The sequence below is a fragment of the Prunus avium genome, chromosome 8 (genome assembly GCF_965620075.1).
Source record: "Prunus avium chromosome 8, drPruAviu1.hap1.1, whole genome shotgun sequence".
Lineage (NCBI taxonomy): Eukaryota > Viridiplantae > Streptophyta > Magnoliopsida > Rosales > Rosaceae > Prunus > Prunus avium.
In genome coordinates this window covers 38,162,946-38,187,230 of record NC_142291.1, presented here as the reverse complement: position 1 = coordinate 38,187,230, position 24,285 = coordinate 38,162,946, and the positions used below count along the sequence as shown (strand labels likewise).

Below are 24,285 nucleotides of genomic sequence, written 5' to 3'. Positions count from 1 at the left end.
GGTTGGGTTCCTGTGTGCTTAATGAAGATTTCGTTATATAAGCGGGTATGAGAGGCGCATTTATTTTCTTCTCGAGTTTTAGCGACGGTTTTCCTTCTCGAAGTTAAAACTGTTATGTACTGCGGCTAGCGACGGTTTTATTCGCTGATAAAGCTGTTTTAACATATTGGTACCATAATTTCGTCACGAAAGATATGTAAACCGCCGCTAGATAACAAAATTCGTCGCAACAGCTTAAAAATCGTCATTTTAAACAAGTTTTGCTAATTTCTGTAGGATTCAAGTGTATTTGCTTCTGTTTTTCAGTAGACATTTATATTCCTTCCCTTCAAATACTACAGGCAATTTGAGGGAACCACGAAATAATAACTTATTTCTTATTTGTCCAATGTTATATATGTAATCAGCAATGAACTCGGAGTATTATTCTTTTATGTTGTGGAATATAACTTATAAAGGCGAATATATTCCATATTAAACTTAATTGCACCCAAGTTACTCTCGACTCTAAAACAATTGAGAACCAAGTGACTATTGTAGAATCAAGATTTGAATGTGCTCAAGTCATGCTTCTTTACAACATATATAGCTTCTTAGATTAGACAAAATGGATCAAAAGATTTTTAAAAAGACACAAATAGTTTGAAAAGGAAAAGCATAAATGAGGGCCATTAAGCAATATTAATCACTATTTTTATTTGTATTAACAGCAAGTGCCTTGCACCTTTGGCAAGAACCCTCTTATAATGTTTGCTTCTTCTTCTACTTCTAGTGTTGTGACGTTTTCGTTTTTTTTGTTTTTTGTTTTTGTTTGGGCTGCTTCATATTTGAGTTTACAAATCAGACAAATTATTGCCAAAGACTATAACATTAGTAAAATTGTTCTTTTGTTTAGGGTTAGCTACATAAAACTCCCTAAACTATTACCTATTTTTCAAGTTTATATATTATTATGTGTTAGTAATATTAATTTTGTTTTTCAATTCAATCTGATACTTCAACAATTTTGTTTTTCCTAATAAAATTATCGTAAGAGAATTATTATTGTGATTTTCAACACGCATGTGAACGCCTGATGCTATTTTGAAGCACGTGAACAATAAACGCTCACATGAACGACTGATGCTATTACGACGCTCGTGCTATAACCGAGCTCGCCAAGGCCCAAACAGCCAACCCGACTTTCAGTGAAACCCAAGGCCCAATCGTAAATAAACACTAAACCGACCTTGCACTGCGCTGAACACATTTAAAACCCCCTTCCCCAAAATTCTATTTTATACTTTCTGCTCCTTGAATTTCTCCTCGTTCTCTCTGAAAACGCAGCTTTTTACCCTAAACCCTAACAATGGTATATATAACTTCCTGGGATGAATTCGTCGACCGATCCGTACAGCTTTTCCGTGCCGATCCCGAATCTGTACGTAACTTTCTTTTTCATATTTTCTGTTTGTCTTCCCAGAAAATCAAAGAAAAACGAGTAGAATTGCATAGTTTTTAAATATGTGTTTAACAAGCGCTCTCTACAAGCAAGAGCGAGCAAATTTTTTCATTAGGCACAGTGTACTAGTGGACTGGGCGATTTATTTTCTTTCTCGGTTCCAGTCTTCCAGTGCATGAAAATCCTAATCTTCAATAGTCTGGTTGATTTTAGTTCTTATGTTTTCGCAACAAAGAATTAATTGTTTTAAATACCTTCCAAACAAAGAATTAATTGGTCTGAATTATTTATTTATTTATTTATTTGACTGGGATTTAACGATTTCTAATCATTCTGATGGATCTATTTTGTTGATGTAGACGCGATATGTGATGAAGTACAGGCATTGCGATGGGAAATTGGTTCTCAAAGTCACTGATAATAAAGAGGTACTAATTTATTTCCTTATACTACTGTGTATTAACTTATCTGGGTAATCAGAGCTGGCTGAGATTGTTATTGATTTCACTTCATGAACAAAACATTAAATTTAGTACTTCTGTGTAACCCTATTCATTGTTTAGGAACTTCAATAAGCTTTCGTTTGTTAAAAATTGAGTAGAATTACCGCAGTTCAGAAAGGTATAGGAAACAAGTAGCCTGTCATGTTGAGTATTCTCAGTTTTGTACTGTTGATGCTCTTTCTAGTGACAGATTAAGAGAACCTGTGGACTTCTTTCTTATAATGTTATATTTTGATTAATAATGTAAATATATCATATTCTGGTGGCTTTTTTATTAAAATTGTTGGGACATTTTTTTTCTCTGGGTACCGATGTGGCAGAAGTACACTTATCACCCTTTCTTTGACTTAGATGCTAAGTTTCTTCGCCTCTGTTTTTCAATTACACAAATCTGTTAATGTCACCTAATCCATTCCAAACTGTTGTCTTGTGTTTTCTTCACTGTTGAGCACATGAACTGATACTCGAACTGACCTAAGTAGGAAAACGTCTTGAATATAATAAAAAATACGTATTTGAAGGACCTAATTTCATGCCAAATTGTTCCCAGATTGAATCTGAGAATGCCATTACTTGGAATCTGGTGATTTGTCATGGTGATAGTGCTTTTAGCTGCATAAAGCAATGTGTTTCCTTTTTCTTCTGTCTTCCCATTTCTTTTACTCTACTTTTTTGGGTGAAGAAATCCTAATCATGGAAAGCTGGTGCAAGAAGTGAGATGAGGCATCTGGCTGAATTTGACATGATTGCACTTTTCTTTGTGCATTTTCGGAATATGGAATGCTTGTGTATATGTAGAACACAGACTATATAAAAATCTCCATATGCCCTGTAGTTGTATTTGGAAACCTGGATTGAAGCATCTTTTTGTGGCTTACTAGAAACTTGGGTGTTTTCTGTAAACTGAAGTTATTAGATACAAGAAACTGTTCCATATCATTGATATCATCATCAAAATTTGCCTGTTTTACTCATGTGATTGATCCTTTTTGCATTTTGCAGTGTCTGAAATTTAAAACAGATCAGGCACAGGATGCAAAGAAGATGGAAAAACTTAACAATGTATTCTTCACTTTGATGTCCAGGGGTCCAGAAGGTATTATCTTTATCCAAGCCTAATCTTAAAACTTTTTAATATTTCTTCTGGAACATCGATGAAGTATTTCATTTCGTATTCATTTTAGTTTAAATCCAGTTAGATTACTTGCTAATGTGCCCTTTTCACTTGGTCCCACAACTGTAGGGCCCAATCCAATTATACCAGAACTTGCTATGTGTTTGAACTTGAGTGGCCTTTTACGAAAGGTCCTTCAAGGGGTAGGCACCTAGGGACCTTTCACTAATACGTAGGACCTTCGGAGAAGCTAAAAAGCTTGTTTCAAATGCCATGTGAAATGTAATGGAGAAGTTATTTTCTGCATGGAGTCTAGAGAATTAATGTTCTGGAATGATGCAATGGTTGAAGCAGCATTGCCTTTCTTAAGCTACTATTTGGGGGCTCCCTATGGATCCCCTTTGGAGCATCTGTTATGGTGCTGTAGTGTTATGTATAGCTTCCAGTTTGACCTTAATGTGAGTTTTACTAATTATTCTAACTACAACTCATTCTTTCTTTCTTTATTTTTTCTCTTGCACAGCGGATCCTGCAGAAGTTACCGGGAAAGACCAGATGGATGCACAGCCAACCAAGAAAGGAAGGGGAAGGAAACAATAGTTTTTGTTGGCGTACAGTTAGAATTTTTTTGGACTGATCTGTTATGATCCAGGGATTTTATTACTTGAATGAATCTTCTACAACTACGAAATTTGTAACTACAAAAGTTGTCTTGAATTCTCATTCCCCATTTTCGCTTTTGATTGCATTTTATAAACCAGGATTTTTGGCGACTTTCACTTGCTTTATCTTGGTCAACATGTTCAACAGTTGAAAATAAATTTGTGGTAACACTGACTCCCTCAGGAGTTCAAACAAACAGAGCCCATTATGGGTTAATAAGTGGCCTGAACTATGTGGGTTATGTTTTGGGCCTCAATAAAATGATCTGTGTGAATTATTTTTTTGGGTCAATGATCTGTGTGATTTAGGTTACAATGTTTTGGGGCAAAATCCAAATGGCATACAGTTCTCAATGATTGACTGGGGACTGCAGTCAGCTATGTACGTTGCTCGTCACTGGTAAGGGAGGCTTTTTTCCTCGTGGTTTCAATGCTCAATCATAGGGGGAGCAAAAACTGCATCTCACAGTATATTTCCAAGTACCAAATAAATCAAACAGGGCTGGGCAGCAGCAAATGCTAGGCTAGCAGATTGCCCGCACAACAACACATCAAAACTTCATAGCTCAAACGAAGCTAGACAAGCTTTACTGTGAAGAGACGCGCGCACTTTCTGCTCCAAAAATACCACAAATGTAAAAAAGAATTCAGGGCTACTCCATCTACAAACAAATTGGAGATGCCTATGAATATAGAGAAATACTTCCACATCTCTGTATCATTGTCTCGTTCTCTTTATTTTTTTGATATGCGATATGAGAAGAGAGATATAAATATGACGGCAATAAAACGGGAATGGATAAGTTTTTCCTCGTGAATATAAGAAGGACGTGCTCTCTAGACAAACAAAGATAATGTTTTTGCCTTTGCCATCCTAATGATAGCCGTACAGTCTTACCAGATCCCAAGACACTCTTTGCCTTTATTTTTACTTTATCCTGTTAGCCCATTAAAAAAGGTTAAAGTGTTAAATTCATGTGCCACAAAAGCTTGTGAAGCCGAGCTCAAGCTCTGTGCCTTTCATTACCCCCTAAGAAAGATAGTATTTGTAATAAGAGAACAAAATAAAGCCGGAGCACTTGGAGCTTGGGAAAATATTCTTCAATCAAACTAAAGAGACAGATGGATACTGTCACACTGGGACAGAATGTCTAGGAGGAGGACAAAGTGAATTAATGTTATCTTTATGAACAGGGTTCCTTCCAACGAGGACCATTTTGTGCTTTGCTTCCATCCATTAACTTTTTTTTTTTTTTTTAAATGTCTTTTCTGTCTCTCTTTAATGTGGGTTTTGCTAATGCAGACACTAACCTGAAAACATGTAAGCTTGGGGGGTTGATGAAATCATTATGTTATAGAAGTGTGAGGGAGAAGGGAAGAACAGAGAACAAAAGGGTAATAAAGAAGCTTTTGCGATTCCTTAAAGATAGTTTTAAAAATTCAATCCTCACATATACGTGGGTTGGGTCAATTAACTATAAATGTGTACTCGTCTCTTTCAATCAATTAGACTATTGCCTTGCCGAAGAAGGAAAATTCCATCGTCATGTTAGTTCCTCAAATTTTAAACACTGTAAAAAGGAGGATCAAGAAACTCCATAATCCATATCAACAGAATGAAAAACAAAACTGCGTGTGGAGAACAAAAAATCAGTGCTCCAAGAAAAAACAAGAGAAGAAAAAACTCGATAACCATAAAGAATAAGGGAAAAAAGCAAAAGATTTGATGTGTTTCGTGGCTGTACATTTTGGGTAAAGTTAACCTTTTGTTCCATAAAAAATCTGAATTGTTCCAAGTTAAACGTTGTAAAGTATGAATTTGTGCCACTTTGTGAAGGAAAAAAACCATGCTTTGATGCGCCTTTTCTTTTTCTACTTTTTATTACTCATAATTATGTTTTGATTCTATATAGAAATTAAATTTAAAAAAGAAAATACTTGTCTGCATTTCACTTTCATGTAGAAAAACTAACGAGAGAAAATTGATTGGTTAAGTGAAAGTACAACAAAGGGAAATTAAAATGAGATCGTAACATACAATTTTAGTAATTCTTGTTGTAAGATTTGATTTTATGTTGAAATTTCACTACCGGGAGAGATATGGTCTTCCTCCTTAAAAAGGAAAAGGATTTAAAACCAAAAAAGGACTGTGAATGTTGGTTTCCTCAGATCTATCAAAGCAATTGTAATTGTTTCCGTCAAAATAAGAAAGAACCACATCATTATTGTTAGGGGTTCAAGTACAAATAGAACATGTATCAATTCTCAAGGACAGTCTGAAAATGATGCTCACGATGTCAACTAATTTGTATGAGTCCTAATTACATTATCCTTATATGGAATGGAGGAGAGTATAACTAATTATGGTGCACTATTAACATCTCACTTAGTTATGGTAATGAATGAATCTTCACCGTACACGTGCCATAATCAAAATCGTTCATTAACGTATCGCTTAAAATATTGATCATAATAATTACATTATGATCACCGTTAATTATGACAAATATGCATGATTGCAATATTATAGAACATTAATCATTATTAATAAGAAAAATTTGCATGGCATATATGAAACATATTAAACTGAATAATAATTATATAAGATACGTTCGTTATAATATCAAAACATTTTCACGATTCATCATAATTAGGTATGTAAAAGTTCATTAAAAAAAAACTATAATTAGGTATTAAATAATTAAATTGTGTTTTATTTAATATGTATTAATTAATTGGAAGTTAGCTGATTACACCAATTAGAGAGGGGGTAAAGTCAACGGTGCTAGGATCGGTGGACCCCATGCGGTGTCAGGCACCGAACTAACAGTGTTTACCCGGCGCAAGATAGAAAATGAGAGAGAGCCGGGCAGTCAAACAACACATTGGTTTACGTGTGAGACTTTAGCGATCAATTTTACGCGTGTCGACGTACGATTAGCCATCTTCGGCAACGGCTATATTGGATGCTCTCGAGTGCTGGACTGGGCTCGGGCCCCACTTATTGACGGACGATGGGATAAGCCGCGCAGACAGAGAAAAAAAAAAGACTTCAAAGCAAAGTAAAACAAGGAGCTTTGGCTGTGCCTTTTAATGTTATATTTTATGTTTTTATGTTTTTTTATTTTATTTTCTAGAATAAATTTGTTACTTATTTGACCCAAAGAAAATGTTTCTTATATTTTATTCTTTGATTTTTTTAGTTTTAATTTATCTCTGACTATTTGCTTTTTTGGTAAACCTTTAAAATTGAATTATGAAACTACATTACTTCACGATCTTGAAATGGTAAAATCCAAGACTTAAAGTGGTGCAACAGTAAGAGGAGTGATATTTGTTAGGCACATAGAGCAATATCTAGCAAATATAACGGGGTCATTAATATTGATTCTTAGTAACATTATATGTTATATAGAGTTCTGTTGCGCTATGCAGGTATGATTAATTTTGAACCGTTGATGTATGTTGTTCATAGCCGTTGCCGAGCAATTTCTAACTGTTGATTCTTGTTGTTCACGACACATTTTACATGTGAGTACGTTCAAACAAGTGTCAATGAATTGCAGACTCATGAGGTATCAAACCATCGTGAGGCCTCATTTTTTTTCACACCCAAAGTCCAAATGTGCAGGTGCAGGTGCAGCAAAACATGCAAAGAGGCCAAAGCTCTTAACAAACCTCAACAACCTAATAACCGTATGACAACTCAACAAAGCGCACAGTTTTTTTTCTGGAACTGGAAGTTACAAAAGCTAAAGCTGAATTAGTGGGTCTGGTCTGGTCTCTCAGGAAGGATAAAAATTTTGAAAGTTGAAAAATTGAAATTGGGTTGAAGGAGGTTTTTATACATGCAATACAAAATCAAATCTGAAAAAGTAAAAGCAAAAGTGAAAAAAAAAACTTCGTGTACACCGAAAAATCAAAGGCTCACTTTAACATTATGTGGACGTCTGTGTAGAGAAGACCATTTCCCAAAAGAGAATAACAAAGGTCTTTGATGGGACCCGCCTTCAAATCTGTGACATAGATGGCAGTTTCATTTTATTTCTGAGCTTGCCTGGTTCACTGTTTATTTAAATGCCTCTCTCTTCTCTCTCTCATCTCTCTCCCCTATTAAATTTTTTGATTTCTATGTCTGCCCTCGTTCTCTCTCTCTGTTGAATTCTTTGGGTTTCTCCCTCTAGAAAGAAAGAGATTATATTATTAAATAAAGATGGGGGCTTTGTATTCTTATGGCAGTGTGAATTATCAAGCGAACCAAAGTCTTCTCATTCACACCTTTCAATCTCAAAAGCATGAATTGAGAATCTAGGGTTTGACAGCACCAAGTCCAACAAGGTCTGTTCTTTGGTTCTTTTCTTGCTCTGTCACTCCAAATTTTGTCAATTTCTATGTTATAATGTCTTGATTTCTATCTGGGTTGTCCTCTTTATCAATCAATTTTCTTAGACCCAGTTGGTTCTGATCTCCTGCCAGAAATTTCATTAGAAAAATCGTAGCTTGTTCCGTTAAAAATGGGATTTTGGCTATCTAGGTACTTGTTTTTGTCTGATGTGGATTGTTGAACATCCTATGACGTAAGTAGGCTTTCAGAGTTTCTGGTTTCTATGGTGTGTTTTGGTTAAATTTTTGGTCTTTCAGAATTTAGGATAGGGGTTAGTTTTTGTTAGTTTGGTTGGGGGGCTAAAATGGAGGACGTCGAAGAAGCTAACAAAGCAGCTGTTGAAAGCTGCCATAGAGTTCTAAGTCTTTTTTCTCAGCCCCAAGATCAAGTTCAGTATAGGAATTTGATGGTGGAAACTGGGAAGGCCGTGTCTAAGTTCAAGAAAGTTGTTTCCCTTCTCAATACTGGTTTAGGTCATGCTAGAGTTAGAAAGCGTAAGAAACTTCAAATTCCTTTTCCTGAAAGAATCCTCTTAGATAATCCCAATTGTATTACAGACTATCCATCCAAAACTCCTCACTTTATTCAGTCTAGCTTTCCTGAAAACCCAGTTCAAGATTTGGGTTTAAATGTTAAAAATTCCTTGTGTTTGGGAAACCCATCATTGGAATTAAGCACTAATGGGAAAAATCCGCTTCAACCGGCGCAACAAGCACCTCCAACACAGTATCATTTCCTTCAGCAACAACAGCAGCAACAGCAAGTGCAACAACAGCATCAGCAACAGCAGAGGTTGTTCCTTCAGCAGCATCAGCAAATGAAACACCAAGCAGAAATGATGTACCGTAAGAGCAATAGTGGCATAAACCTGAATTTTGATAGCTCTAGCTGCACACCTACGATGTCATCTACAAGATCCTTCATTTCTTCCTTGAGCATAGATGGAAGTGTGGCTAACTTTGATGGTAATTCCTTCCATTTGATTGGGGCTCCTCACTCTTCGGATCAGAATTCACAACATAAGAGGAAGTGTTCTGCAAGGGGAGACGATGGGAGTGTGAAATGTGGTAGCAGTGGTAGATGTCACTGCTCAAAGAAGAGGTGGGATTTTTCTCCTTATGTTCTACTTGGTTCATCTAAACCTTGTCAACAAATATCTTGTAATGTTTCTCTTTCATGTCATGGAGCAGCAGTTGTATTTGTTTTTAACAACTTTTTGTTAATTATGTTCTGTTGGCAGGAAACATAGAGTGAAAAGATCTATTAAGGTGCCTGCTATTAGTAACAAGCTTGCAGATATCCCTCCAGATGATTATTCATGGAGGAAGTATGGCCAGAAGCCAATCAAGGGTTCTCCTCACCCTAGGTATGATATATTTCTGCACTTTGAAATGAGAACTTGATTGATTTTAATGCATAAAATTTTGTTTCAATGCTTTATATCTAATATGCAGAATTGCAGTATTTTAGTTATACTTATTGATAGTTATGGGAATTTAGCTTGAAATGCAAAATAAGTTGATGAGGATGGTTGAATATTATATTTTTGCGAATGTTAGTGTTGTTAACTCTTTTTATTTTACTTCTTCACATACACAGTAGAGGCATGCATTCCCCCATTTAAAAATCAGATAGTATGATTGACCAATTGGATTGTGATATCTTTGGTAATCAGCAAGTCATCTTGTGGGTTATCTGTTGTTAGTATTCTGCAAATTGATGCCACTTAATTGTTTTGTTAGATGTAATGTCTAGTAGGCTCCATTGGGAATGTGGAATAGCCCTGGATTTACTGATTTTATCAAGTATGCTAATTATGACCTTCAATAGAAAAACATCTAGTGTCAAGTGGTTTGAAGTTACTCTCCTGGTTCATTTGTTGCTGAGAAGAGATGGGTGGCCAAAAAAGTTCAGTTTCCTAGCAATCCTGCATGTTTGGTTGTTGTCAGATTCTGTTTTCTTTTGTACAAATTTTTGTCCAGACTCTCACAGTTGAATGATGGTCAAGATTTGTTCAAAGAATCAATTTTGAGGATGATATGTGATTGATATTGTAATGTTTGTTGATGCACATCAACTTTATTCAATACTACTACACTTTCGAGATTGTTCGATACTAGCATGCACTTTTGAGTTTATTCTATACTATGCATTTTCGAGTTTATTCTATACTATGCACTTTCAAATGTAGGGGTCAAGATTTGTTCAAAGAATAAATTTTGAATATGACTTTAAGTAATATTTAGTAATGCTTGTTGATACACTTTTGAGTTTATTCGATACTACTATGTTCGTAGAAGATCATGGACTTTAAGTTTAAAATTCTTAGGTACTTAATTAACTTTTGAAACTCCTTTTAACTTTTGCAGGGGATACTATAAATGTAGTAGCATGAGAGGTTGTCCAGCAAGGAAGCATGTTGAGAGGTGCTTGGAAGAACCCTCTATGCTTATTGTTACCTATGAAGGTGAGCATAACCACCCAAGGATACCATCACAATCTACAACGACATGAAATTCATGGAGAGCCTGGCCAAGCTCAAGCCCAACAGTCAATTTATCAAACCCTTATCTATGTTCGGCTTGAGATGCTCCTGTACATATTTTGCATGGTTCAAGCATGACATACAGTTGGAGCAGTTATTTTGGCTTTGGGGATTTAGCTCTTCAAGCATTTTGGCGTTCAGGCAAGCAGGCGTGAATCCCCAGGGAGGACTGAAAGAAGTCTGTAAAATTGGATCATCCTTTAAGAACTCTCTTTCATGTTTTTTTCTTCCTTTTGTTAGGCAATCAATGGTTTAAACAATGTAGGGTTTTTGGAATTAATGAAATGCCTTTCATGTGGTACTTGTTGTTTTCATTCACTTGTTTGCAGTATTTAGCAGTTGTTTATACTTTCTGGGTGGAAAGTGCAATCATGAGTGGTTTAGGCAAGTGGTCTTTGCAATTTGAGAGAGGGTGAAGTGGGCTTGAGGCAGATAGTTAAGGAAGGATGAATTAGAAGCCAAGTAACAAAGAGAGAGAGTATATAATATATATATATATATGATTGTCCTTACCAGTTACTGTTGCTTTCAGTCCTTGCCAATTACTGTTACTTTCAGTCCTTGCCAACTACTGTTGCTTTCAGTCCTTGCCAACTACTGTTGCTTTCAGTCCTTGCCAACTACTGTTGCTTTCAGTTGTTGTGAAGAAAAGGAAAAAAAGAGGTTAGGTGTGACCAATAAGGGGGAACAAAAGGCAGTCATTCAAAATCTTTTGAGATGTTATTATTCCTTCATTAGAAATTAGAATCCAATCCAGTGTGTTTTCTTTGGGTCCAATTCCAAACGTCTTTTAATCAAAAAAGGAAAGAAAGAAAAATTCTCTTTGGCCTCCCAATGGCCTAATTGTTGGGATTGAATGAATTATGAATCAATCAAGTTGGTAAAAAGGGCACACTGCCAGGGGAAGTATATATTCATTCATTCATGGATGGCTTTGGTTGGGATTCTTGGGACCTTGCAATAAAGAAGTGATCACATATGGCTACCAAAAAGTTATAGAATGAAAGACAATGTACCACAAAGAAATGATTGATGTCTTCTTCTAGCTAGTATTTTTGCTTGTGATATGGGTTATCTCATTGTTTCAGCTTTTATATATAAAGAAATAGTGGGATTGAATGAAGGTCAATGGCGTGTTATAGCAGCCATGAGTGAGAAGATAGTCAACTAGATTGGAGATGGTGTAATTAGTAATTGTAGTTGCTGCAACATTTTCCAAAACCTTTTTGATTAACAGGTGCCTAACCAATCAGAGGAAGACAGTCGGTCAACACACCAAAGTAATTCATGATTACGCAAAGGTGTTAATTCTTGACAATCAGCGAGGAGGCTAGGCTTTCTCAATCGTTTCGGTGACAAGAAATATTTCAAAAATATATTCATTTTTGATGGATAATACTTGCCTCCTTCCAACCTCCTTTCCTCAGAAGAGATACTCCTCATAAAAAAGCCCGTCCAGGCCTATGCATGAACATCAGTCAACTCCCACCAACCAAATTCTTTGTCGTGTGGATAGAAACTGTTGAGTTGGGCTTCAGTTATAGAGCTCAACCCAAGCCAAAATTGTTTACAATGAAATCGTCTTCCCAAGTTTGAGCTGGGCAGTGTTAAGAATAAAAGGGCTAAGTGCTATGAGCCTTCAAATACAAAGATAAAAGGAACGGACCACCCAATACTCATGGTGGAATACTACTTGACCCCAAATAAGAAGTTTATGAAATTGAGTCATTGAGAGATTACTGTAGGAATGGCGTTTTCCGAGCAGTCGCCTAAGCTCAAGCTCATCGGATGAACAATTGACGCTATCATAATTTCACTAGTTATATCATTAGCAATTGCCTGAATCTCAAGACGTTCTTCGAACTAATCATAAATTTTATTGAGATAGCTAAATCAGGAAGACTCCCCCGGACAAGCACCTATATATGCTATATCAACTTGATTAACAACAAAACATCAAGTTGGACGATGATTTTAGCTGCCTTAGCAGTTTGGTAACTTTTACCTACCCTTTGATTTTGTCAAGGGATTTGCATAGTAATTGCATATAAAAAATGGAAACAGATTTAATTAAATATCAGTTACAGTATCAGTAATCCAGTTTTTATGAGTCAAATAAACACGTGCGTGGCAATTCTAGCACCAAACTAAGAAGTTATTTAATTAAAATTAGTTAATGCAAAAATTAAAAACGCAAAGCTCACCATGGAAGTTGCAACAAATAATCCACTCAATCTAAGCTCAGTGGTGCAACGATGAAAACCATAGCAAACGGATTTAACAGTCGTTAATTAACTTTTTTTAACTTTGCCCGCCCTTAACCGCCTTTTTTTTTCTTTTCCAGTATTTTACAAAAATGTACACATGTGATGTGGAAATAAGGAGTAACTTAGAAGGGCAAAAATGGAATGGAGCCAAAAGCTTCACCAGGAATAAAAAAAGCCAAACTACCTCGGTGGCTCACGGCGGTTCAGAACAGCGGCGCCGGCAGATTCAGATCGAACAAGAACGGTTTCTTCTCTTTCCTCATCTTCTTCTCCTGCTCGCTCACCACTAGGTCCACATTCTCGAGCTTGTACCCCTTGTACTCCGACCTCACCGGAGCCCCCGAAGGAGCTCCGCCGATGAAGTACACCGGCGGCGGAGTCCAGAAAATCTCGGATCCACCGCCGATCGCAAGCGTGTGAGGCAAAGCTGGAGCCGGAGCTCCGAAGTTAGTCTTGGCTTTCGGACCGCGGAGGCTACGCGCGGCTTCGTCGTACGCAAGAGCGGCCTCCTCGGCGGTGTCGAAGGTGCCGAGCCATTTCCGAGTCTTCTTCCACGGATCGCGAATCTCAGCGGCGAATCGGCCCCACGGCCTTTTGCGCACGCCTCTAAAATGCGCCTCCTTGGCTCCGCCGCCTTTAACGTGAGCCGAGTGCTTGGGCTGAGCCGGAGGCTGACGTGGCGGTGGTGATGGCGGTTCGACAGCGAGGGAGAGTGAGGTCTTTCGAAGGTGCAGCGCGTCTACAGCCATTGGGGGTGTTGTCCGAGTGGACTGTACGGACAGAGAAATAGGAGAAGAGTGAGAGTTTAGGGTTCGAGTTTTGGAGGTTATTTATAGTGGAGGAGACAGTCTGGGTTAACGCCGACAAGCTTTGGCCTTTGGGTTGAATAAAAAAATATTTTTAATAATATTAAATTAAAATAAAAGGATTTTTTTTTTCCTCTTTTCTTTAATGGGTTGAAAAAGGTATCGATTTCATTATGGGTTTGACGCATTAAGTGCATGCGTGTAACGATGAGATTTGGTGGGGCATAATTAAAATGCTTTGCACAAATCCACACTATTTTTTCAATTTATATACTGTGGGATTGTGGACCAACATTTATAATTGTCAGTTTCAATGTGACAGACGAAGGCATCATCTTTGGCACATAAGTCTTCGGTTTGCATAATCTTTGGATCTTTAAAATTTTGGATAATGTACTAATTGGTATCCATTCCATTACTGCGGGATTTGATATGGGAAAGAAAGCTCCCTCCTCCTCAGTATGTGATCATGATTTTTAGTAGGGCCGAGCTAGAAATTCAGTATGCACATAGTTTTGCATCTTCAACTAATAGGGCGACACTGAGTTAATTACAGATATTGTATTGTTGGGGAGGTTAGGGCCACCACGCACTTTGTTGTGTTTCCACTCTTATTTCCGTTCATTTTGCTTTTTGAGTGATTCATGTGTTAAAATTGCCCTCCCTCTAAGACAGTGCAGAAATAACATATTAGATAACCAAGTTCATATACATACGATTAAAATCAGATACTTAAGACGTGTTATTTTTTACCACAGTAAAATATACATGCATGAACAATTAGAAATTAATCACAATATAATTAGCATTTTGCATGTAATAAACAACAAAGGCGCCACAGTTTAGGTCAACACTAACACAATGAGTCAAACCAAATTAGAAGTAAATGAAACGGCGGCAAGGGGTGGTGGGGTCGAGTGGTGAATAAAGGGTTTAGGAGCACGTGGGGCATGAACGATGGCAGTAAAGTTAAAATTAGACGACTTCTTCTTCGAGTGAGTGAGTGGTGTTGTGGGGCCCAACGTCGTGTCTCTACCTGACAACGCTGACACTATCATTACCTAAGCCTGAAAGTTGAAAAGCCAAAGCCTCCCGCCTCGTAATCGTAGCCCACCACCGCATAGAGTGACACTGAAAATTTTTCACGCTCAGACTCTCTCTCACCGTTTTTTTTTAATAATATTATCTTTTAACTTTTACTTTTTCATCACCCGCCATCACTTGTCATTTCAAATAAAACGGAAATGAAAATTGTTTGGATATTTTATTTTTGGGCTCGGGCTGAGTAAGTTCTGTACGATATTTTGCTGTAGGCCTGGACCCAATAGGGGAGGCCCACGTCTTAGACGGCCCAAATTCAAAAACCAGCAATAGAATCTGATTTAGTCCATTCTAATAGTTAACGCCATGACATCAGACCAAACTGAGTTGAAACTTACCATACTCGATTTCCATTTCATTGATTATAATCTGTGCATTTGAGATTTGATCACACAGGTTTACATGATTTAAGAAATAATTAAGCAGATTTTGGAAAATATAACGATACGACTGCTATTAAGTGTAGAGTGAAGAAATGTGTAAAATCTTGTTACTTGAGAGGAGTGAACCTGGAGGAATGAGTAGCACCAATACCAGGGGAGCTTCCATGCTTGACAGGCTTGTAACTGATTGAGAACTCAGCTAGACAGTGGCCAATCATTTCAGGCTTGGTTTTAACTTGATTGAAGGTTTTGCCATTGTAACACCAATGATGCTACCAATCATCTTCGGTACAATGATCATGTTGCGCATGAGAGTCCAAACTAGCTCTATGGCTTCTCACCAGGTTGTGCCTCTTGCTTCTGTTTCGAGCATAGAAATTGACAAAGAGAAAGCATAATAACCTTTTTAGTTCATCACGATCCTCGTACTATTTTAGCTTACAACACAACTTTCTATGGTATTGGTAGCAATGCAAACTACATGAAGTTCAACTTACAAGAAACAATAATGGTGGCAATGTAAAGTAAATTGAGTTCATCTACACTCTTTATGAAGTTCCAGCATCTACTCACCACACAGGTTTATGTTATTCGAGGACCACTTGTGCCATATCTATCATATTCTTAGAATAACAAGTAGCATAATCACTGACGATAACAAGGCAGATAAAGAACATTGTCCCCTGTTAACCAGATTAGAAAATCAATGCCTTTGAGAAGAAGAACCTGTGATGATTTGTCAAACTACAATATTCATTCATTTAGAACCAGTTTCCAAGTGCAACTTTCTACTTTCCTTCTTGTGTAATTCACATTAGCCTCTTACAGTGAATCAGTATGCTTTTTGAAAATCAGTCGCAGCGTCCTAGCGCAGCAGTTAACAAGAGAACAAAACCAAGGGTCTTCAGAAAACCCCTCAGGCCTAAGCTAAGCATGTTTAAATTTTCATATCAAGAAGCTGAGAACCCCACTCTACTGTTATCACACAACTACCGTAATTTAGCCAACGGCTATACAATCAGCAAGGGGCAAGCAGATGTCGCACAAGAAACAACAGAATAAACTCTAAAGAAAAGTTTACAAAGGCACTTATAATTTTGAATATTAGACACAGATAATGAATCCAACCAAACAAACTTGTTGAAATAACACAACGTTAAATCTAAAAGATGAAGCTAATTCAGAAACTGATAGCTTTGCATACTATTCCACCATTTATATTGTAAACTACTTGCGCTAAACCAAACAACAGTATCTCCAGTAAATGAAAATCCATTGCTAAATCAAGAAATCAAGCGCCAATGTCAAATTAAATCGCTTACCGCCCTTTCGCAATTTCTTGATCAACGCCAGTGGTTTCCGGTTTGATCCGTGTTGAAATCTGACACAAAATGAGCACATACAATTTAAAGCCAGACATGTATTTTCTCATGTGAATCATATTGGAAATTCACAAACAAGCCGTCTGTACTGTGTCTTTTGAGATAAGATAACCTTCCTTCTGCGAGTTCGGCTGCCCTGGATCCACATCTGTTTCCACTTTCGCCTAAAATTAGTTATTAAAAATTTCAGAAAATTTGAGAAAATTTCAAAATCTGACGCGCAGTATCAACACTCTGTTTGGTGCCCGGGAAAAATGGATAATATTCCTGGGAAACAAACTGAAAACAAAATTAGAAATTGATTTGATGGATATGGACGTGAGATCTCTTACCATCGCTGATTCGCTGGAAATAGTGAAGCAAAACCCTCACTCGTTGGCGGGAGTTGTCTGTGGGTCTAGGGTTTTGGGGAAAATAGAAGGAATCCGAGAAGCAATGGAGTCCTCTATCTTGACCATTAAAAAAACCAAAAACCAAAAAAAGAGGGAAAGAAAACCTCTGCCGTTATTCTAAAAAAAACCGTTCGAAAAATGGACACTTTACCGTTGGTATCAGTCCCTGGTAATATAGTTTTTTTATTTAAAATTATAAAAAAAATTGTCATATTTCTTCAAAATAGCAACTTTAGAATACAAATTATGTTGCGTAATTTTTGAAAGTTTTAGGCACCAATATTTTTTTGTTATTCTTGAAAGTTTTATAAGATAATATTTAATCAATTTAGTGATAATTAACAGTATTATTTTAGTGGTTTACAACCCACACTTGAATAAGCAACAAAAAAACAATTAATGTTATTTGAAAAACAAATGAAGACGTAGCTGGATTTGGTTGCCACATCATATGCCATGAATATGGCAAAGAAAAGCTAGTTAAGTTAGCCATCCTGCTCAACATATAAGCTTTTTACCTTTCATTTGGATAGGAGAATTTGCAAATGACGAAATTTAAGGGCCTGTTTAATAACCATTCTAATTTTAGTTTTTAGTTTTTATTTTTTATTTTTTATGGTAAAGTATAGTGGAAAATAGGAGTGAGAATGGGAGTGAGGATGAGATTGAGAGAGAAGATAAGAGGAGAGGATGAGCGGGAAGAGTAACAAAAGTGAAAACAATTTCAAATAGATTTCAGTTTTTAGTTTTGTTTTCACTTTTGTTACTCCTTCCTCTCTCCGCCCCTCTCATCTTCCCTCTCAATCTCATGTTCACTCTTATTCTCACTTCCATTCTCCCTTTTTTTCCTCTATACTCTAGCACAAAAGATGAAAAATGAAAAATGAAAACTAAAATTGAAATGGTTATCATACGGGCCCTAAAGTTCTTGAAATTGTGAAATTTCTTGTTTTGCTAATATAAAAATTCAATAGAATTTAAATACGAAATATTGAGTATATTTTATAGAGTTATCAAGATATAAGGGGCAGTTTAGTTTGCGGATTGAACTTCTTGTGAATAAACTTCCCATGTCTAATCCCACGAGATGGGAATAGAGGATGTTCATTCCCATGTTTGGAAATGCTGGGAAATGAGGACTAGGAAATGCAATTATCTCTCATTTCCATGTTTGGTTAGTGCAGTATTAGGAATGAAAAGTTATAAAGTTTCCAACAATACCCTTGATATTATTATTAAGAGTTTTTTAAGTGTCAAAAGTGCCATTTAAAAAATAATAACATGGGTAAGTTAGTCCAATATTATTAGTAGTAGAACTACTCATTATATATTATATTTACTTACTTTCTATATATTAAATATATAGTAATACTTTTGGAATAATGATGAGTATATTGGGTAAAGCTAATTAAGTTTCAAATTAGAAAGGATATAATGAGTAAATAAGGAAAAACAACAAACTTAATACCATAAGCTCACACTACAAGGTAAAAAGAGCATAATATAAGGTTTTGCAATCAAGATAAACCCAACAACTTCTTATGCACTCACTATACTAGTATTTAGTCTAGTGTTATTTATCTTTCCAATATTAGAAGAAATTCAAAAGTTCGAACTCCAGTATCCCCAATCAATTAATAACTAAAATTTGAAAATATGTCACTAGGGTCTAGCTAAAAGGTCTGTATTTGCAGACTAATAGTCTCAAGGTCAAACCCCCATGGCACCTTGGTAGTGTGTGTGTGTGTATGTGAACCTCCATCTCTTTATAATTTAGACTATCGCTTGTATTTAATAAAAACACTCAAAAAATCTTGGTGTTTTATAGTATTAATGTTAGATTTATATTTGAGTAAAGCACTTATGAATGTTAATCACCTTGGAAGTAGGTAACTCCTAGTTGTGGGAGGTGAGTGTGCCATGGATGAGGGCTATTATCTTGCAACACATCTCTAATCTGCAAGATTTGTCTTTATCTTTGAGATTAGAGGCCATTTGAATGAGTCAAATTTAGGATCAAACTTAATGCATTTTTGGCATCTTCCCAAAGAGTTTTGATCCTATATTGATGTGTGCTTATGTCTAAAACTACGTTATTAGCATGCATAAATGCAAAAAATCCAAAACGCTTAAATGCCATCATTTTGGACAGAAGCACAATGATATGGGTTAACATATAAGTTTAAATACAAGCAGAGTTTTTGTTTTGGTCAACAAAGATACACATAGATGGAGTGTTAATCTAATGCGATTTGTATGATTTTGACTTAACTTTCCAATCTACCATATGTTCTTATCTAAGGTATAACACATCAAGTTTCCCACAATTGCTTTGAGTTTGAAAAATAATGATGGGGCCTTGGATAAATTCATAGTGTTTCAAGTGTTGGTGTGCTTTTACTTTGTTTGGCATAACCAGTCGAAAGAAAGATAAAAACTATTAACGCAACAATCAACCATGAGAAAGAGAGTTTTGGATATCCACTCGGATTTGTCTAGAGGAAGTAGAAAAAACGAGAAGAAATTTTAGCCAAGAAAGAGATAGCAGATCAAGTGTAAGTCGTTGAAAAAGAAGGAAGGTTCTTGTATGCAAGTATGGGAGGGCTAGGTTGGCTTAGATATTAACAAAAGTTATGTGTCTTTGTCAACAAGTACAAAAATAAAATTTGGATCAAACCAACCCCTTAACTTCGATCCTGCACCAAATAATGCAAGAATAAGTTAATAAGCTTGAAAAGTTCATGTTATATATGCTTCAAATTCAGTCAATTGATCTTGGCTTGAGCCAATATGGTTCTCGACTTCTTGTTTCCTCCGCTTGGTATATTTTATCTATTAGAAAGAGCCAAGTCCAGTTGATGTGAGGAACCAAAAGGAGCCATCACAAAATGAAGACGACTACACCTTTGTTCTTAACTTCTTATGAAATGTTCCAACATGCCAAGTCAATTGTCTACAAGGCCAAAATTTCCTCTATATCTTGTTAATTTACATACGAGTTTGATTGCGTTGCATGATTTCAGAAACATATGCAGAAGTTAGGGATGATATATAAGCTGCTACAAGGAATGAAATTCTGGTTATGGGTATGTAAAGCCTTTTTATTGGTTGATGCAGATAGGTGCAACTAGTAATCTAGTGAGTGAGGTAAGCAAAGATAAGAACATCTGCTACACTATTTGTGTATTTTACATGAAAAATGTTTGGTTGACACAAATTTGTGGGTATATAATATGTTTACAAGGATAAGCAAAGATATCTTACCTGGGTTTTCAAGTGGCACTATGTGTCAATGTTATAAACATGCTCAACTTTATCATATATACTTTTAATTGTTAAACAACCCAATGACCAATAGATTTAGTACTCACTTGGGATTTTTGTTCCAAGATCACTTTTGATGCCACATAATGTGTGAGATTTAGTGCTAATTTGTTAGGTCATTTAAAAAAAATAAAATACAAATAGCATACATACCATATGTAATATGTCACACCTTGCACAAGGTGCAAAAAGATGTGCAACTTCATTCATGTTCCAAGCCACATTTTTGTACCCAAATCCGGGCTGATTTTCGCAATTCTTGAACTAATGTGTTCCTTAACTACGTTTCTAGGAGATGAGGTGAAAAAATCCAGATTTGGTTCCAAGCATTCTCTTAAAATTGCTTGAGACCACAATAACATCACTAAAAACCCTAATCCTAACCATTGTGGCTTCTAAACCAAATATCTCCCAAACCCATTATCCAAAAAACACAAACAAATAGTTATTAGAAAGCTCATATAATTTCCTACAAGATGAAAAAAACCTCACTCAAATCCATCAAGTTTAGGCCAAGTTATGCTCAAATCAATTGGGCACAAAAGCACACCCAAACCAACAATGAACAACCCCATTCTTCCTAACCCAGCCTTCTATGCCTCATCTTTCAAGCATTCACAACCGTCCACAACGTTCTATCCAATGGCCCACATTCAAACTTCTGAAAGGGAGCGATCCCAGTGCTAGGCTACTCAGCCAATCAGAGCTCAGCTTTTGGATATCGTCTCTCAGGCACTTGACTATTTAAACCGTTCAATTTCCGTCATCTTCTCACAACGAAATTACCAGTGAACACACATTGCTATAGATCCAGATCTCCATCCTTCGATTTCAATCCCTCTCTCTCTCCTCATTTCAAACCCTAACCCTAAATTCGAATCCTAATCTCTCTTTCTCAATCCGATGGCATCCGAAGAAGCGATCGCCGCCGTGGCTGAGACGATCGAGAATCCTCCACCGGAGCCGGCCAGCACCGAGCCGGCCGAGGAAAAACCGGCGGCCAAAACCGGCAAGGCGAGCAAAGCCAAAGAGCCGAAGGCGAAGAAACCAGCCGCTCCCAAGAAGGCTAGAACCACTCCCACTCACCCTCCTTATGAAGAGGTATGCATTTTCTCGAATTCGAATGCGCTTTTCTCAATTGGTGTTTCTCAAGCTTGAAAATTTAGGGTTTTCGATCTGATTTTCATTTCGTGCCATTGTTGCAGATGGTTAAGGATGCGATTGTGACTTTGAAGGAGAGAACTGGTTCGAGCCAGTATGCGATCACTAAGTTCATCGAAGAAAAGCACAAGCAGCTCCCTCCAAACTTCAAGAAGCTTCTGCTTTACCATTTGAAGAAGCTTGTTTCTTCCGATAAGCTCGTCAAGGTCAAAAGTTCATTCAAGCTTCCTTCTGCTAGGTCCGCAGCGGCACCTAAGCCTGCTTCTCCGGTGAAGAAGAAGCCAGTGGCCGCCGCCAAGCCCAAGGCTAAAGCTGCTGCGAAGCCTAAGGGAGGCAAAACGACTAAGCCAGCAAGCAAAGCTCCGGCGAAGCCAAAGGCTGCTGCAGCAAAGCCAAAGCCAAAGCCGAAACCTGCTGCAAAGCCGAAGGCTGCTGCTCCAAAGCCCAAAGCTGCTGCTCCTGCCAAGTCTAAGCCGGTTGCAACTGTCAAGCCTAAAGCTACCGCTGCCAAGCCAAAAGCTGCAGCTGCCAAGCCAAAGGCAGCAGCTCCAAGGCCCAAGCCCAAGGAGAGGCCGGCCAAGGCGGCGAGGACTCTGACGAGGTCATCTCCGGGAAGAAAAGCTCCGGCGGCCAAGCCTGCGCCGAAGAAAGCTGCGACTCCAAAGAAGGCTCCTACTCGGAGCGTGAAGCCCAGAAGCGTCAAGTCGCCGGCGAAGAAAGCTCCCGCTCGGAAGGGAAGAAAGTGAGAGAATAGGGAGGAAGAGACTAGTTGGTTTTAGGGGTAGTCTTGTAAATCTCTTCGTGTTTGCAGTTAAGAAAAAAAATATATATCGGATTTTTATTTTTTTTTACTTTCATTATCGAGTTTTTCAGCCTGAAAATCGAATTGTTTTTCTTTCTAGGGTTTGTGGACAGTTTGAGATTGTAACAACTTCAGTACATTTGAGTTGAATTAGTAAGAAGATGAGTTATCGTATTCACCCTGCGCATTTTAGCATTCTGCAACCCTTGTATGATGTATGTTGTCATTGCGATGAAGTGCAGTTAGGGATTTCGAAGGTCTCTGTATAAACCTAATGGTGTGTTCGATCTGAAAACGCTGGGTTTGGTAAACTTCCACACACTTCAATTCAAACTCTGCTAGATTGTTTGCCATTCTTGTAGGTCTAATTTGTTCTGCAATTTGATCCCAAATCAGTTGATTTATCTGCAACAAATTTTACTTCATTTTGGATTAGGGTTTAATCAAACTACATTGTTGTTCATAATTGGATTAGGGTTTCTTCGTTTCTTGGGTTTTTATTTGAGATTTGAAAGCATACCTACCAACTGTTTGCCAACAGTCCGAAGCTGTGATTACGCATTGTATGCCATTACTTCTTCACAGTTTAATAAGACAGGAGGGGAATTGAATAAGTGAGCTGCCCAGTTAATGAGGCATATGGCTTTGCCATGCTTCACCATATTTCTGTCTGTTTTTTATGGTTGCTTGGATCCCTCTTCTTAATTTGAATTTCCAATTTTTCATTTTGATCTCGTCTTTCATGAAATATTTTCTTTGATGATTTTCTTTATACAGCATGAACTTTAAATGCCGTAGGTTCCTTACGATTACACGGTCACGTAGTTTTACAAGGAAACAAATCTACCAAACTAAACTTGCAAAGCCATTTGATGATATGAATTGACTTTAGGGAGATGGTATGAACAAATTATGCAAGAGAAATTTGAGAAATCCTTTGATATATAGCTGAGTTTATGGCCGAAATTAGAGATAGAAGACACCAACAAGGAGGTGTCAGAGTCAGCACTATATTATTGACATAGATGTACCATAACATGAGATGATTGTTGAAACCCCAGTGTAGAATAATCTGCTGAGTGAGATCATGCCGTACAGGAAAACAATGAAACCATATCCGAGTTGTTGAGATGAGGCACAAGCAATAACTCACAAACACTGCATTCTTCAAGAGGCCATGTAAAAACTGCAGCCCTTGCTCTGGTGGCTTCTAGTCTAGCGTGACCCCTGCTTAGTGCTTCCTTATGCTAGGGTTTTATAGGAACAACCAATAAGGTTGCATTTGGAAAGTGTGACTCAAAGCATGAGCTAGCTAAGTAGGATTTTTCGCAATGTAACTGGAGTAGTTGTAGTGCAAGTCTTCTTTCTTTTTTGTCATTAAAGTTCATTACTTGTAGAATGTTCTGAGATACAGGTAAAGTTTAGCTGAACCAAGGAGATAGTTGGGTTTGAGATTGAGTAAGATGTGGAATGCTGACATTTCCCATTTATCTCTATCTTTGCTTGCATCATTCTAATATTGTCTTCTTAGGTGTTCATTGGTATACTGGTTTTTCAGAGTAATGGGCAGGGTGACCCCCAGAATTTGGGCACCTTTCCCTTCAAAATGCCCAGTAAATTAATGTTCAATCTTGTTTTCTTGCATATGGGATAAAGAATGTATGAATATGAGATTGGAATAGAAAGCAGTAGGAGCTGGTGTTCATTTCACAATCTTACATCCATTGGCTCTGATATCGCGAATTCTTGTTCTTGGGATTAATAAGTTATTTCTAATTATGGTAGCAACTTAAAATGAACAGAATACGTAGCTTCACTATTGATGATGATTCTGCGAGCCGCAAGAAGTTGAGATTGAAAGATGCTTATTGTGAGATGTGTGCTTGGGTATACCACTGGAAAGGTCCCTCTCCTTGGCAAGACTGAGCATTACCTTGCCTGCTACACCACAGAGGTGATAAATTATAGAGATTGAGCATGAGGAGGGATTAGAACCTACATGTGAATCTCTTAGGCAG

At 37.3% G+C, this 24,285-nt stretch overlaps 4 protein-coding genes and 1 long non-coding RNA gene across 7 annotated transcripts; 3 read left to right on the top strand and 2 right to left on the bottom strand.

Annotated features, from left to right (window-relative positions):
* Positions 1-1,259: 1,259 nt before the first annotated feature.
* Positions 1,260-3,831, top strand: LOC110763434 (Signal recognition particle, SRP9/SRP14 subunit). Its single transcript, XM_021966222.2, has 4 exons — positions 1,260-1,420; positions 1,801-1,869; positions 2,947-3,040; positions 3,582-3,831. The coding sequence occupies exons 1-4, from the start codon at positions 1,349-1,351 to the stop codon at positions 3,656-3,658; spliced, it is 312 nt and encodes a 103-aa protein (XP_021821914.1). The 5' UTR covers positions 1,260-1,348; the 3' UTR covers positions 3,659-3,831.
* Positions 3,832-7,789: 3,958 nt separating this feature from the next.
* WRKY21 (WRKY DNA-binding protein 21) lies at positions 7,790-10,950 on the top strand. Its single transcript, XM_021966219.2, has 3 exons — positions 7,790-9,205; positions 9,345-9,470; positions 10,474-10,950. Exons 1-3 carry the CDS (start codon positions 8,409-8,411, stop codon positions 10,616-10,618), a joined length of 1,068 nt encoding a protein of 355 aa, XP_021821911.1. The 5' UTR covers positions 7,790-8,408; the 3' UTR covers positions 10,619-10,950.
* Positions 10,951-12,797: 1,847 nt separating this feature from the next.
* On the bottom strand, positions 12,798-13,746 carry LOC110763431 (ethylene-responsive transcription factor 4). The gene has a single exon (XM_021966218.2). It carries the CDS (start codon positions 13,663-13,665, stop codon positions 13,120-13,122), a length of 546 nt encoding a protein of 181 aa, XP_021821910.1. The 5' UTR covers positions 13,666-13,746; the 3' UTR covers positions 12,798-13,119.
* A 1,569-nt stretch (positions 13,747-15,315) lies between these two features.
* LOC148292696 (uncharacterized) lies at positions 15,316-17,104 on the bottom strand. Of its 3 annotated transcripts, none has more exons than XR_015826170.1 (4): positions 16,921-17,104; positions 16,678-16,752; positions 16,529-16,587; positions 15,316-15,566 (listed from the first exon to the last, which is right to left on the bottom strand). It is a non-coding gene; the product is annotated as an uncharacterized LOC148292696 (long non-coding RNA). The 3 variants fall into 3 exon arrangements; XR_015826171.1 differs by having other exon boundaries at positions 16,701-16,752; XR_015826172.1 differs by lacking the exon at positions 15,316-15,566 and adding an exon at positions 15,573-15,889 and having other exon boundaries at positions 16,529-16,752.
* Positions 17,105-21,063: 3,959 nt separating this feature from the next.
* On the top strand, positions 21,064-22,441 carry LOC110763429 (uncharacterized). The gene is made up of 2 exons (XM_088245375.1): positions 21,064-21,405; positions 21,510-22,441. The coding sequence occupies exons 1-2, from the start codon at positions 21,208-21,210 to the stop codon at positions 22,209-22,211; spliced, it is 900 nt and encodes a 299-aa protein (XP_088101501.1). The 5' UTR covers positions 21,064-21,207; the 3' UTR covers positions 22,212-22,441.
* The last annotated feature ends 1,844 nt before the right edge of the window (positions 22,442-24,285 follow it).

What these genes read in the sequence shown, in the direction of transcription:
- LOC110763429 (XM_088245375.1), top strand. Translation starts at nt 21,208, where the DNA reads ATGGCATCCGAAGAAGCGATCGCCGCCGTGGCTGAGACGATCGAGAAT. An exon ending in CTCACCCTCCTTATGAAGAG is followed by an intron (nt 21,406 to 21,509) that starts GTATGCATTTTC and finishes CCATTGTTGCAG; the next exon opens with ATGGTTAAGGATGCGATTGT.
- LOC110763434 (XM_021966222.2), top strand. Translation starts at nt 1,349, where the DNA reads ATGGTATATATAACTTCCTGGGATGAATTCGTCGACCGATCCGTACAG. An exon ending in AAGTCACTGATAATAAAGAG is followed by an intron (nt 1,870 to 2,946) that starts GTACTAATTTAT and finishes TGCATTTTGCAG; the next exon opens with TGTCTGAAATTTAAAACAGA. An exon ending in GATGTCCAGGGGTCCAGAAG is followed by an intron (nt 3,041 to 3,581) that starts GTATTATCTTTA and finishes TCTCTTGCACAG; the next exon opens with CGGATCCTGCAGAAGTTACC.
- WRKY21 (XM_021966219.2), top strand. Translation starts at nt 8,409, where the DNA reads ATGGAGGACGTCGAAGAAGCTAACAAAGCAGCTGTTGAAAGCTGCCAT. An exon ending in TGTCACTGCTCAAAGAAGAG is followed by an intron (nt 9,206 to 9,344) that starts GTGGGATTTTTC and finishes TTCTGTTGGCAG; the next exon opens with GAAACATAGAGTGAAAAGAT. An exon ending in AAGGGTTCTCCTCACCCTAG is followed by an intron (nt 9,471 to 10,473) that starts GTATGATATATT and finishes TAACTTTTGCAG; the next exon opens with GGGATACTATAAATGTAGTA.
- LOC110763431 (XM_021966218.2), bottom strand. Translation starts at nt 13,665, where the DNA reads ATGGCTGTAGACGCGCTGCACCTTCGAAAGACCTCACTCTCCCTCGCT.